The 15,343-nt window shown below is 41.6% G+C and overlaps 1 protein-coding gene across 13 annotated transcripts in view; it reads left to right on the top strand.

Moving 5' to 3' along the window:
- The window catches only part of peak1 (pseudopodium-enriched atypical kinase 1), a 196,472-nt gene that overhangs the window by 166,968 nt on the left and 14,161 nt on the right, over positions 1-15,343 (top strand). For 10 of the 13 annotated variants that reach the window (XM_070864994.1, XM_070864987.1, XM_070864992.1 and 7 more), the window contains 4 exons: positions 1,593-1,640; positions 3,318-3,511; positions 7,771-7,902; positions 13,517-14,298. In XM_070864994.1, the coding sequence (XP_070721095.1) occupies positions 1,593-1,640; positions 3,318-3,511; positions 7,771-7,902; positions 13,517-14,298 (1,156 nt within the window). The remainder of the gene's footprint in view (positions 1-1,592; positions 1,641-3,317; positions 3,512-7,770; positions 7,903-13,516; positions 14,299-15,343) is intronic. The other 3 variants (XM_070864996.1, XM_070864995.1, XM_070864997.1) reach the window with 3 other exon arrangements.

Genomic DNA, 15,343 nt, shown 5'->3' with positions numbered 1-15,343 from the left:
CCTGATTATAATCACTCAATCACCGGTGGCTGTGCCTTCTGTTGCCTGGGCCCCAAGCTTTGGAACTCCCTGCCTAAACCCCTCCGCCTCTCTATCTCTCTTTCCTCCTTCAGGATGCTCCTTAAAACCTACCGCTTTGACTAAGCTTTTGGTCACCTGCGCTAATTTCTACTTCTGCGGATTGATGTCAAATTTTTAAATCTCATAATACATCTGTGAAGCGCCTTGGGACATTTCACTGTTAAAGGTGCTGTATAATTACAAGTTGTTGTTTTAGCAGCTTAACCTGAGAGTAAGTGTATGAGTACCTGCTCATTTTATGTATCCAATTGAATGGCACAGGTTGCATATTATAACTCCAAACTTTATCACCTTTAATTCCTCTGAAATGTTTTTTTTAAATCCACATACATGCAAGCACAGACTGCTTTTTTCCTGTCTGTGTGACTTCCTATTGCTGATGTATGACCAATATCGATATGAACCTATTCTATAGATTGTGAAATAGTTCGAAGAGGAAGGAGCACAACTTGTATTTGAATGAAGAGGTGACTAATATGGTAATCGTCAGCTGCAAACACATTCATAGTGACTCATTAGCCTTAAAGATGCTGCAAAATTAAACTAATTCTCGTAATAGATGCTTTTAGTCCAAATTCTTAATTACTTATCCAATATATGCCTTATTTAACTTTCCTATTTTAGTTGAGACATGCTCACTGCGAAGAATATGGAAGATACCAAAATCAGGTGATCTGCCAGGTTAAGAGATAATTACCCTGCACCAAGCACTGACCTAAGTTGCACCTTTCAACATAGGTTCAGAAGTTGCAGGTTAATAAGTGTGGCATATGTAATGCTGTTTCCTATATTTATAACACACTGTGAAGGTGTTAGCCGTGGCTCAGTGGTAGCACTCTTGCCTTCAAACCCCACTCCAGCAATCAGCACATAATCTAGGCAGACACTTGAGTGAGGGAATGCTGCACTGTCGGCGGTTCTGTTTTTTGGATGAGATGTTAAACCGAGGCTCTATCTTCCTCCCCCCACCCTTCCTCAGTTGGACATAAAGGACCCCATGGAACTATTAAAAGAAAAGCTGGGGAGTTATCCCAAGTTCCCTGGCCAATATTTATCCTTCAGCCAACATCGCTAAAACAAATGTATCTCATTGCTGTTTGTGGAACCTTGCTTTGTGCAAATTAACTGCCGCATTTCCTAAAACTGTGGCTTGAGTTTGTGAGCGACTGTCTAAATGCAAGTTCAGTTGTTCTATCTTTTGTAGCTTTCCAACACTGTAAGTTCTTTATTTCTGCTGCAATAACATTATTGAGCAGTCTCTCTTACTTTGGCTATTTTGCCCTAATTATGCACTCAGGTTAATGTATGCTGTGCACTTTTGAACTGTGGAGCACAAGGAACTCTGCAGAACAAACATTGCATCAATACTCGTGCCTTTTTGGGGGCGATCAATGTGTCGGGAAGGTGAAGGTTTACTTTTTGTTAGATTTGTGATACTGCATAGTAGGGTTATTTTATCTCTTGCTTCCAAATTATTTTGCCACCCAAATGTTTCCCTTCCCCTCCTAAAGGTGCTGCCTCTTCTTGGGATATCTTCTTGTGAGTTACGGCCCTGTCAGGTACGTGGCCAAAATGCCCATTCTTTATACGGGTTTAGATAGTGACTATTGGCAAGCTATTTGACCGTGGGGATATCATATGTCCTTTCCAAGGGAGGCCACTGGACAACAATTGGGAGTGGTAACTCTGACGGACTTGCCCCATCCTATCTTCTGCTGAGATATCTGGAAAGGCACAAAGCAGAGGTGAAGTGCTTGATCTACCCTCCCCACCTCTACCGCAAAAGGGCCAAAGTGTGAAATGTAAATCACCCTATGTGCTTAACAACTGGTTCTAGGCCATAGAACAAGTAGCCTGTCTCTCTCTCTTATACCCCTCCCCACAACCGGGGGAGATTGGAGTGAGGGGAGGGAGAAAAGGATGAGTGCAATAGAGAGAGACATGAGTTGGTAAGGAAACAGCTTATTAAATAGGGAGAGAGTAGAAGAAAATTTACATTTTTGGTAGATGTTCTTTAATATTTGCTTATTGGGAAAATTGAAAAGGACCTTCGATACTCGGATGCAAGTTATTTTATATTTGTTTTTGCATATGCTGGACGTTAGTAAGAAAATACTACAGTACTGTAGTTGTAAAAATATTTCCATAACATGCATTCAAATTTAAAAGTAGGAGTGCTGGTATTGGCACGAACTCTTGCCTTTATTTTATTCTCCAGCTGTGCAGGATGAGAATCATTGAAATTAAGTTGAGTGCAGCAGTTCTGTAAGTGTTAATAAATCTGACTCAGTTAGTGACCGTAAAATACTATAGGTAGATAATGCTGGCAGATTGTCAAGACTAAGCCCCAGGTAGGAAGGTCTGGCTGATGATATCACTGTGTGTACAGCTTTAGAGCTCTACAAGTTAATCAGCTGCTTTCAAAACATGTTTATGAAGTTGAGAAGCAAATTCAAAATACTTGTTTCAATGGGGAGTTGTGTGAGTGACTTGAGTAGGTAAGTTAACAGTTGAAACTTCTGCCTCTCCGTTTTAAGGCAGTGAGATGCAGTACAGTAACAAACTTGGTGCCTCATGCGGTAGTAATTCTGACTTGAAACTTGCAAGTTATAATTCAAATTTGCCCTGAACAATTTCAAATAGACTCGTAAATGAGTCGCTGAAAAAAGGGGGATAAACTGTATCAGGAATGAGCTTAAAAAGAAGTGTCCTTCAGCACTTAAGAGTACATTGCGAATTTTAGTTTAAGATTTTGTAGATGTCATTTAGCACTTTGACCAGATGCAGTGTAAACACCAAAGGTTTTACACTGTTATCAATTGGGACACACCTTAGTTCAGCATAAACCTTTGTTGCGTTATGGTGCCCTGTAGAAATTGTAGTGAATTATGGATTTCAAATTGGGACTTACTCTCTCCACAGCTATATAAGGGTAAACACACAAGATTTAAAGAAACCTGTTTTACCAGATTTGCCTTGGAACAAGATTAGTTGAAGACACTGTAAAATGAGGCTAAAATCACCCAGGGATCCTTCAACTAACAAGTTCCTACAAGTCTTTACTTAAGTTTCAACATATACTCTACATAACTGTTCCCGAGTTGTGCATTTTTTTTCCCAAGCATTCTTGAGTTAGATGAATTAATAGTTTTGGAGTGCAGTGTTAAGTATAAATGCCCAGTTTTAGAATGTTTAATGCATTATGAACGCTGAAGGAATACTTTTTTTCGTTCAAGCAACCTTGCAGGTGAGGTGACTGTTGAAGACATGCCACCACAAGTATCAGAAGTTCAAAGGTCATCATCAGCAAGCCAAGAGACACCTGGCGCGATGACTTTGATACTGGCCAGCACAGGATCCCAGGACGAAAAAGACACAGGCAGCGAGTCTGCTGATGAGAGCATCAGCAGCGCGACTTACAGTAATTTGGGTAAGAGACTGCAGCAGTTGGGGGAGCACAGTGTGAGTGGGGGTAAAGGATTTGGTTTCTCCTTTCTCTTTGCTCTAGGCTTATTGTAACTTCAAAACCTTTTTAAATGTAATCAGTCAAGCCTCAGACTGTTAGCTACCTATGTGTAAGGCAAATGTTTAATTGATGTGAGTGTCCCTGCTGGCTGCCGCGAAGTATTGTAGGTTACAGAGTGAGGAATGCAGCTGTAATGTGGGCAATCCTGTTTAGGTAGAGCGAGCAGGAAGAGATTAGATTAAGGCTCAGACGCCCTATCAAATGCTATACCGTGTAAAAAGGGCCAGCATGACGGCAGCTCTCATAATTCCCTTGCTCGACGGCTTCTGTGTTTAATTAAAGGTAGGACCATAACATTTTAACTTTGTGAATATACTACTTCAGAAAATGTTGTTGAACAGTGCTCAGCAAACAGTGTAAAGAGACTGGGTGAGGAAAGAAAGGCTATGGGTGAAATGGCAGGAATGTGCACTTTTTAACGCGTTAACTGCTACAGTAGGAACACCTTCATTGTTTCAGATTCGGCGTTCATTCATCGTGTTCCAGTTTTTAGAACAGTGCTAGATAATCTGTATCTGACTTGAAGGCTATGGAGGGTGTCTTTTGTTTAAGAATTATGCGTTTAAACTAAATTTGATTCTGAACGAAAAACACAAAACGAGTACAGACACAACACATGCTGACAAATTCTTTCTTCTCTCTCTTCCTGTGTATTGTGAAATGCTAACTTTTACCAAATCATTCAAAATGTGCCTTTCAGTCTACTGATCTTACGAGATGAAAAGATGATTATTTTTTCAAGCTACACAAACTTATGTAAATAACATAGAAACACTTCAGCTCTTTACCAAATTTGGTAATTATCCTACCCTAATAAGTGAAGTCTTCAGAAATCTGCAAGCATGGCTTCCCTGTGACCAACGTTCCCTCTCATTTTTTGGGGAGCCACCGGGCCCAATCAAAATTCCGGGTGTTTTTCCATTTAATAGCCGGTGAGCCGGCTGCGCAGGATCTCCAACTACCGCGCAGCTTAAAGGGAACATTGCATATTCCCTTTGACTACTGCATATTTCAGTGTGATAGATTTTTTTGTCCTAGCTGATCAGATGGGTATCTGATAGCCACTGAAACCTATAACCGTACTCAAAATTCTCCAAACCCAGCTATTGAGAAAGTCACACGGGTAGAGCTTATCTGATGGAGCGCGCACTCTTGCCGCATAGGGGGTTACCCCACTTATCCAAGATCAGAGAGTTTAGGTGCAAATTGGCAAAAGCCGAGACTTAAGGACCCCGAGTTCTCAGGAGTTCATCAAGTTAAAACTGCACAGAACATAGGTAAGAGTCCTGCTGCTTTGCCAACCAGGACAATCCTACCTGTTGGGACATTTAGGGTTATCTGCAGCCAAGTGAGAAACATATCAGCCCTCAGTGATGGGTTTAGCCCTTCCTGGTCTCTCTTAATGAGCCATGTTGACTGGTCAATCGTCAACATTTCCCTGTGGACATGGCTGGCTCAGGTATCCGATTATTGTGTCTACCACAAAAGATTGACTCCATTGACAGGCATGTCATTTTAGAACCAACCAACCATAGAAATTCCATTTGTCACTATCTTCATCCTTTCCAAAGAGGCTAATTACTACTTGAAATCATCAAGTCTTAAGCTTTCAAATAAGATCACACTTACTGTTTTGGAATTGTTTGACTACATCTTATTTTCTTTTCATACTAACCCACCAAACTCAAAATGACCACTACCACATTGAGATGTTGATATTGGGACTTACTGATGGCTGTTTCTGTTACATAGTCATTCAGACAAAATGGTCGCTGTTTTGACAGTATCTGTGCACTAAGATTGCCTCTGAAAAATGACAGTTAAATGCATAGAGTCCCTTATGACATCAAAGCTGTGTTATAAATGTGTGATAAAACAAATAAACGACCCATTTTAATCCAGTTGCTATCTTGAATGAATGTGTAATCATGATGGTTTGTGAAATTATGTTTAAACTTCACCCTGGTCCTCGCTGACCTACATGGGCTCTCTGTGACCCAACACGTTGAATTTAAAATCTTAAATTTAGATAAAGGGACTGTCACTGAACAACTGGGGGAGAGTTAGGAACCATAACCAAACCCTTGATGGATTATTAGATTGAGAAGGTTTTTCAAAGGTCGGTGAAGTGGACAGCTTAACCCTGTCTATCTCCACAACTTCCTCTAGCCTTGTACTTCATCTGACACCTTCAGTTCTCCGACTCTGGCCTTTTGTGCATCTCGCCTTCCTTTCGCCCATCGCTGGTGGCCGAGCCTTGAGCTGCTACAGCCCTACTCTCTAGAACCCTCTCTCTAAACCCCTCTGCCCCTCCACTTCACCTAATATTCCACCAAGGGTTTGGTTATGGTTCCTAACACTCCCCCAATTGTTCAGTGACAGTCCCTTTAATTTTCTCTGATCCTTCTGTATAACACCATGTTTTCTATGTTGAATTTACTTTATAATTACAAATTGTTGCTGTTCATTGATTTTTTTTCAATTGTGGGAAATAGATTTTCTGTCAGAAAATGTTACTATTCTTCGCAAAACATACCAAATTTCTCTGTTGATTTCTATTGACCCTGCTAATCATTATGTTCATTTTCAAAATGGCCACACTCATAATTGTCTACACATCTCATTCAGGCCTCTAACAGGTGATGTCATCTTCTTTAAGATGCTAAATTGAGTTGAAGAAACTTTTCTCATAAACACTGGATTCTTTTTGCAAGTGGCAAGCATACTTGAAACCATCTTGATAGTGTGGACTGAGCCAAAAAGGCAAGGAAGAATCCAATTGGATTCTGTTGTCATTTAGACTCATCATCATAGGCAGTCCCTCGAACGAGGATGACTTGCTTCCACGAGAGTTCATAGCTGTTTCAATGAAGGACCCGATGTTCCGGTCCTGAACTCCAGTTGAGGGGGTGGAAGATGCCTGTGCGTGAATTTTTTAAACGTGTGGTGGGTGACCTTTGCACATCAGCCACCACACGAGCTTGACCGAGCTCGGCCTTTATCCAGTGGCAAGGGTTAACCAGGACGACTGGAGACCAGCTCGGCTGCACGGACCTAGTGCGCACACATGTCGCAGTGTGGGCTGGGCTCGTGCTGCCCCTGGGCCCTCGGCTCTTCTGGGCTCCGTACCCTCATTTGCCATACCTCCACCACGATGTTCCAGGGCCCGGCGCTCCAGCTCTATTTATAGCCCTGACCTGCGGTGGTGTTCTCACACAGGTCAGGGTGGCTCACGATGTTCCAGGGCCTGGCACTCCACCTCGATTTATAGACTACCCACTCATCGATCACCACACACGTGATTGATCATGTAGTGTCTCATTCCCGCGCAAATTGCTCCTGTGATGCACACCCCTGGCCAATGATACATTGATAGCATGTCCATCATAGAACAGCTTAAAGGGAGATGGTGTATTGACGCAATGAATCACATGCTTGGCGGTGCCCAGAATGCAGTGGAGCATTTTCACTGACTCTTTCAGAAAAATTGCACTAAATGATATTAATGCTGCGTTACTGCGGGGACCTTCCAGAAGGTACGCCACACCAAGAGTCCATCACGAGTTGATCGGCATACATGCCAATTCATTCCAGAATAATAACACACAGTTACACTCATTCCTGTGGATGGAATTCATTCTAAAATAATAGCTAGTTACACTCATTTCTGGTACGAGTATCTCAGTTCATCTTACAACAACCTTCGATTTCTGGCATTTATTTCACGGTGACAAATGAAATTATTCCTGCTTTTTGAATGATTTCTACAATTGGCTATCAACAATCTTTTACTCAAGATTTTTTGTCAAAAATTTACTTTCAAAATACATTGTTTGACCAAATACTGATGCACCATGACTGAACCAGTGCCGTAGCCTCCATCACAAAGCACTTCTCTCAAATGTACCACATTCAAATTATTGCGTCATGAATATTCATTCTATGGTTATTGCTCAGGTTAGGATTTTAACATAAAAATGTTTCTTGTAATGCACTGGTGCAGAATGCGGCAGTGCCGAGTGGTAAGATATAGCTGTGCAGTAATTTGTACATCAGAGTGACAAACTTTTTGTTAAAGGTCACAATCCCAATCTTGCTCTCTCTCTCTCTTTCTCTCTCCTCTATTTTTCCCTCTTTTTATATGTATGTAATCCTGGCTCCAGCAAAATCCCAGAGCTGGCGGGCTGTGGATGGAGGCTCAGAGACAGACGGAGCAACGCCTCTGCTGAGGGCCACAGGTGAGGAGGAGGTGGGCTGTGTGCCCCCAGGCTACATTCTGACAACTCTGACAAATAGTGAGTTTCTATTTCTCTGTCAAGGGAGGAGGGAACATCTAAAGGAAGGTGAATGCATGGCTTTGGTTGCAGAGCATAATTGATAGAATCTGGAATCATGGATGCTGTATCAATCATGAAATAGCACATGCGCGGAGAGAAAAATTGGAATCAGTTTTTTGTAATGCAGACCATAATTCACTATTGGACTTTTTTTTCTCTCTAAAATGAGCCATCATATCCAGAAGAGGGGAATAGTAAACTGACCGTAGAGTAAACATATGAAGGTACAAGGCCAGAGAAGAAACTATTCCATTTGGCCAAACCTAGGTTCCAAAACCTAATACCCATCAGTTGACCATCTCTCAAATATCTATCCAGTTCTCCCTTAAATGGTTCAATCCTATCTGTCTCCTTGAGTGGTCCTTTCCAAATGTTCCCTATCCTCTATGTATAGTCATCTAAAATGTTTCTGCAGTTTCTCTTTCCTAAGCATGAGCCTGCGTCCCCTGGTTCTAGAATCTGTGGCAATCCCAAACAGATTATTGGGTTCAATTTATCAATTCCCTTAAGAATCTTAAATACTTGGACTATCTCCCGCAAGCCATCTTTTCTCCAGCGTAAGCGATCCCAGGTTCTTCAACCTTTCCTCTTGGCTCGGATGCCTTAAGCTATGTATAGCTGCCACACATGGTGCAGCTGGGTTAAATCAATTATCTACCTGTACCCCCAGATCCCTCACCAGTATTATGTCCTGTGTCCTCAGGTTTTTATTTTCTAATTCTGCTGTTTATTTGCCCTCCTTAGTCTCATTACTGTCCATTTGCCACTCATCTTCCTAATGTAGCCAGATCGCTTTGTATTTGGTTTATCTGTTAAATATTGTTGAAACCCCCACCCGCCAAATCCCAATAACAATTTGGTGTCATTTGTTAACTTAGCTTGTGTTCTGTCCTTGGTTCCAAATCATTGTCTGTACCCTGTAAATACTAGTGGCCCTAGCACTGCTCCCTGTGGCACCGCTGGTGAACCCATGCCATGTTGGTGCAGCTTCATTCATCACCATGCTTTGCTTTCTCCAGTTTGGCCAATTTCCAATCCACTTGAGAAGTTTTCCGGCTGTCCCGTGCTTTCCTGCCATGTGGACTAAAGGAATAAAGGTCTATGTTAGATTAAATTGTTGGATTGTGAACCAGAAATGCACATACAAGTGATGCCGACTGGTTGTCCTTTCAGATTTCTGCCCAGAAATGCAATTTAAAACATAGTCATATATTTGGGCAGGAAAAGGAGCATCTGTTTCCTTACTGTGATTCTGGAACTAGTAGCCCTGTATCTCCTTTCCAGTCCCTTTTTAAAACTGGCTTTCTAACCCACCACTCTCGATGGTAATCTGTTCCACAATACTAACAGGCTCTCAAAACAGTTTCCCAGTTGAGGTGAGGGTTTGAGGGCTGAAATGTAAGTGTTCATTCCTGCCTCCCTTTTAAACAAAGGGGATCATATTTGCTAATTTCCAAACCTTTGGGATTTTGCTGAACTTTGAAAGATATCAGGGGATTTTCAATTTCTTCATCCGGATCCATACGCATTCTTGGATGGAAATTGTCGGAGCCTGGAGCCTTGTTTACTTTCAACTTTCTCAATCTTCCTTTCTAAACTGTGCTTTCCTTTTCAACCAGCTCTCCCCCCGAGTACTGCCCTTTTAACTCCGGCACCTCATTATCTTCTCTTCCCCCAATGCTCCTGTTTAAAAAGTCACAAAATAATAATCTAATAATTCGCCACATCCATCTTTTCAAACACCACCTTAACAATGCCATTGGTAAATGATCTAACTTCCCTTCACCCTTCTCTTGCTCCTGATGTACTTAAAGAACCTTTTGCTGTTGTCTTTTATATTTTCTGCTATGTTCCTCTCGTGTTCACTTTTTCCATCTCATCAGTTTCTTGGCCTGCCTCTGCTTGATTTTTCTCTGTCATATTCCTTCTTTGCATTTCAGAGTTTTAAATACTCTTTCTTTATGCTGAATACACTCCATGACTTCCCTTTTTATCGTTGTTCGCTTTACTATCCAATTCTCAACTTGTTTCTGGGATAAACTACATCTACAATGTAAATAATATTCTCTTAAAACACCCCAATTTTCCCTCCACTTCATTCTGTTTAACATTTTTATTCTTTCTTACAGCATTTCATTCCACCAAAGTCTGATATCCTGAAATCCAATTTCTGAAGTTTCTTAAATTAAATTTTAAAAACTGTATGATTACTGGACCACAAGTGTTCTCTTACATCAGCTTGCTTATCACTCCCTCCTCGTTAGTAAGGACCAAATTCTTACCTTCCCCCTTTTGGGTTCCCTCATCAGCTGTTTTAGTACTTCAATAATCTCCCATATATATGCAGATTAGCCATAGCTTATATCAGGAAAATCAAAATCATTCTAGTATAAATAAGCTCTCAGCACTAATATTTCTTATGACTTGCCACAACAGTACATCCACCCCCATAATTTTATTTTGTGGTGGCATGTAACATATTCCTACTGCTAACTTTTTCCCTTTACTGTCTTCTAGATCCACCCAAAGATACTGTGCCAATTCTCAGCTCCTTCCTCTCTGCAACATATACATTTTCCCTGATTAATCAGTGCCACTCCACTCCTTTATTTTCTTCCCTATCCTTCCTGAAGCACACACAAGTCCTGCAGGTTTGTTCACCACACATTCTCATTAGTAATGTCGACAATATCCATTAGGCTCCTATTTACCGTCACTTCCAACTCACCCATTTTATTTCTTCTGCTCCTGACATTCATGTAAATACATCTCGGTTCATTCATTTCTCTCCATGCTGTACTTACATGACTCATTTCTAATAGTTGCCTCAATGTTATCCTTTCCCCTACCTTCCTACATTAAAATGCTTCCTAATTGAATCAGTGAAGGTGACTGTGCCTCCTCATTAAGGTAGACGCCATCCTAATGGTAAAACCTATCCTTCTGCAAAAGTTGACCCAGTGGGCTAACAATTTGACACCTGCCCTGCTGCACCAAGTGTTGAGCTGCCCATTGGGCTTCCTAATCTGTCTAATAGGCCCACCATGGGAGCAATCCTGGAGTTAGGGCAGAAATTATTTGGTTGAGCTAAATCTGCAGGTTTCTTTTTGATGCATCACAACCGTGGGAATGATTCCAGTGGGTGCGGTTCGGAACTGGTTTTGGCATCTTGATGACTATTCACCACATGGACTTATTGACTCAAGTGCCAATTAAATCTTTTGAGGTTTTTGAAATGAGCTGTTGGATTAGTAATTAAGCACAGTAATAACACTGATTGCTTTTTATTTAAACCCGCCATTGAAAGAGTTTATCTTGATCAGACGGTGTTTCATGAGAACAATTTGTTTGAGTATCCAAACCAAGAGAAATTCACGTGTGCAGAATTTCTGTTTTGCCCATTATGGAGAACACCCCACTTACCTAATTCCAGAGAGCTTATTGTTGGCAGGGCCAAGGTTTAGAGAACCCCTGAATTTGTGTAGGGGTACTGATGGAGTTTAACCAGGTAAAACTGAGGGGAGAATTTATTGAGGTGTATAAAATTATGAGGGGCCTAGATCGAGTGGATAGGAAGGACCTATTTCCCTTAGTAGAGCGGTCGACAACCAGGGTGAATAGATTTAAAGTAATTGGTAGGGGGTTTTGAGGGGAAATTTCTTCACCCAGAGGGTGGTGGGGGTCTGGAACTCACTGCCTGAAAGGGTAGTAGAGGCAGAAATCCTCACCACATTTAAAAAGTACTTGGATGTGCACTGGAAGTGCCGTAAGCTACAGGGCAACGGACCAAGAGCTGGAAAGTGGGATTAGGCTGGATAGCTCTTTGATGACCGGCGCAGACCCGATGGGCCGAAATTGCCTCCTTTGTGCTGTAAATTTCTATGATTCTATAAACCTGGATCTTGCCTGTATAGAGCACTGCAAACGTCTCACTGCTTGTCCAACTGCAGCATCTTGCAGGACTTTCTGGAACTGAGTGGGAAGAAGCTGAGTTCTCGGTGACCCTCTTCACCTCCAGGTTCCATTAAGGGACTAGTTGATTATCAACCATACTCTGTCGTTCTGAAGACCTGCCTGGTTCTGGATCAGATTACCAAGTCTGCCACAGAAGAGTTTCAAACTAGGGTGGTGGTGGCTGTTGATGAGAGAACCCCCTTTAAAGTCTCTTCAATGTAAAGATCCTCCAACCTATTTAGATATATACTTTTTCCTGATAAGTTACATCCTCTGATTTCAGATTTTATCAAAGTTTTAATTGTTAAAAAATACAAATTGCAGGTCAAAATTGTTCTATGGATTGCTGTCCCATAGTTTGTCTCGGGGCCCTGCAATATGGTGGCTATCGTGGCATTGTACCACGGTCACATCTTGGTGTTTGAAGTGTAGAAAATGTGTGTTGCATCTATGTGCTGGCCATGTATAATTGTCTGATTGGGAATGCCTGTGAGAACAATGTTAGTTTTAATGCAGACTGACACCAGGTAAGACCTCTTATTGTTGTCAAATTGTTGAATTTGAGGAGAATGCTTGTCTTCGCTAAAGACTGGTCACTGGAGTAGAGGTATGTTGAGTTACTTGTATTCTACAGGAGGATGAAACATGACTTCAGCACTACATTCTGTGCAGTGAAAAACATTTGGCAATTAAATGCAATCACATTAAATGTAAGCACAGTGCAGATGGCTATTTCTTAAATATAGCTTTTCAGAAAGATTTTTATGAAAATCATTTGAGTTAGTGTTTTCTTGAAGCACTTTTTTTTTTTCTTTGTGAAGCTTCTGTCTTCTTTTGAAGTTTTCCCAGGGCTTCAGTGTTTGAGTACATATATTATTCTTGTTGTTTTCAACAACTCTTTAATCCCTCAACTCTCCCTGGCTCTTCATCACCCTCCGATCCACTGCTACTCTCAACATTCTTTAAAATCTCTTTATGGCCATGCCTGCTTCATACCTGATACCATGATTAAAATCAACATAACCCGCTCTTTAACTAACTATTTCCATTCCACAGCTCGGTATGTAATCAAATAATCTTGAACTCTGTGGTCACAACAATAACCAAAACTGGTTTGCCCTGTCTCCATCTCAAAAGCAACCGTACTTCTGCCTTAATACCTGCATGCATTGATTTCATTTTGTTGAAGAAAACTCTAGTCTCTGCACTGCATAGAGGATTGCTGCTGCTCACAAAGAAGGTGAAAAAAATTCAAGCCCTATTGAAATTGAAGTGTCAGTGGGCCTAGTTGCTGTGTCTAATAAATGTACGGTCTGTTAGTATAAAGTTCTTCACTGTAAGCGGTGCCACTCACTTGGTGCTAATTTATGGATCAGTGAGACTATAAATCTGAAACTTAAAGGATTTCATACACTCATAGCAGGGTAATGAACTGTGAATGCACTATGGCACCAGTGCACTGCAATTATGTCCATCTTGCTTTGCTGATTCACAATCCTCTTATGGCCAGAAGGCAAACACTTAAATTGATCTATGAAATTCAAAAATTTATATTGAAAGTGCATATGTTATCTAACTCTACTATGATTCTAAAATCTTTTTTTGTGTGATTGCACAGGGCAATCACGAGCTAACATGATCCCCCTGAAGCAGCCAAGACAAGTGAAAGGAGCTTCAGATGATGCCATTGCCTTTGGGGGACCCACAGAACAGGAAGCCATGTCTGAGAGTCAGCCAACGCCACCCCCTCTTCCAAAGAAGACCATAATCCGAGCAAACACTGACCCAGCATCAAAGGACTATGTCCACAAAATGATAGAAGTGAAAAATTCCGGGCACAACGTAAACTTGGCAAACCCACTGTATGATGTAGAGTATCCTGGGGATGCAAACTGGGATGCATCAAGCGCTTGTTCCTCACTTAGCTCAGACGCCAGAATATGTGACAATGAGTCGGGAGATTCACTGGACAGGGCAGTGGGAAAGTCAATGACAAAGGCCAGCACATCATCAACGGCCAACAGTACCTGCAGCCTCACCATGAGCAGCAGTAAGGAAAGGTGCTCAAATAGCTTGGATTCACTATCCGAGAAGAATCGTTTTCCTCAGAGACCTGGTAAAAGCATACAAAAGCCGCAAAGGCATGGAATGTACAAAGGGATTGAGAACAAAGAGGAGGTGGTGCTAAAGATCCGAAATCTCCACACAGACTCGCTGCGAAAACTGGCAGCTAAATGTGAGGACAGGTTCATGGAGGGCCAAAAGAACCAGCTTCGCTTTGGATTGGACAACTGGTCAGACTTCCGACTGACGAGCGACAAACCTTGCTGTGAGGCAGGTGATGCAGTTTACTACACAGCATCCTATGCTAAGGACCTCTATAACCAATACGCAATCAAGGTAAGCTCGGAGTGTTTCTCGCCTTCCTTTTAATGTACCAAAATTTGCTCTATCAAAAAAACATAACCAAGGCAACTGATTTGCAGTTTTAATGGAAAACTGGACAGAATCGCAGAATCCTGCAGTAATTGAGGCAATGGCATTGAGGGGAAGCTAGATAAAAATTTTGGGCATAATGTAAATTTGGCTGACCCACTGTATGACCCACTCAGATAAACTCATGAGGGAGAAAGGAATAGAGGGATATGCTGATAGGGTGAGATGAAGAGGGGTGGGAGGAGGCTTGTGTGGAGCATAAATACCAGCGCAGACCAGTTGGGCCCAATGGCTTGTTTCTGTGATAATTCTATGTACTAACAGCCAGGTGCTGTTGAGGGCTCGCACACAAATAACCACTTGAACAATGCCCAAAGAAACAGTTTACTCTTTTCCGGTGGTGAAATATTAATCATAGCTGCTCCCAGCTTTTTTGCTCCTCCCAAGAGTGCAGGATAACTTTGTGATTCCGTACAAAGGCAGTGGTTATTGGATGGACTTGAACAGAGGGTTCAAAATTTCAAAGGTGTTTGTAGCCAGCAGACTATCAACTTGCTTATAACATAAGAACATAAAAAATAGGAGCAGGAGTAGGCCATACAGCCCCTCGAGCCTATTCAATCAAACCAGGTTTAGCCTGGCAGAAGTATTTATAACCAGTTATATGATATGCGAATCCATTTATTCTTTCTCCTTGCACTTACATATTGCAAGTAAAGCCAGTAATCTAATTGTGATAGGAAATCAATATTTCACCACTCTTGGAGATCAAACTATGGTCACTGTGTCAACAAAAATCCATACTGATTTCCTTCTGAGGAGAATGTGGACAGTGTTGGTGTCGATGAGGGTTTCGATGTTGCTGCAGCCAGTATGGTTTGCAATTTCCTTCCAGCTACCTGTATTTACGTGATTAATGACATTTGAGATTCACTGCTCAACAGATAAGCTCTAGGAATAAGAAAAAAAGCCATGGGTTTGATGTGTCCCTCTGGGATTGTAGGCCCTT

This window comes from Pristiophorus japonicus, chromosome 21 (genome assembly GCF_044704955.1).
Source record: "Pristiophorus japonicus isolate sPriJap1 chromosome 21, sPriJap1.hap1, whole genome shotgun sequence".
NCBI classification, from domain to species: domain Eukaryota; kingdom Metazoa; phylum Chordata; class Chondrichthyes; family Pristiophoridae; genus Pristiophorus; species Pristiophorus japonicus.
The sequence above is the reverse complement of the archived record's forward strand: the minus strand, read 5'-3'. Positions and strand labels throughout refer to the sequence as shown.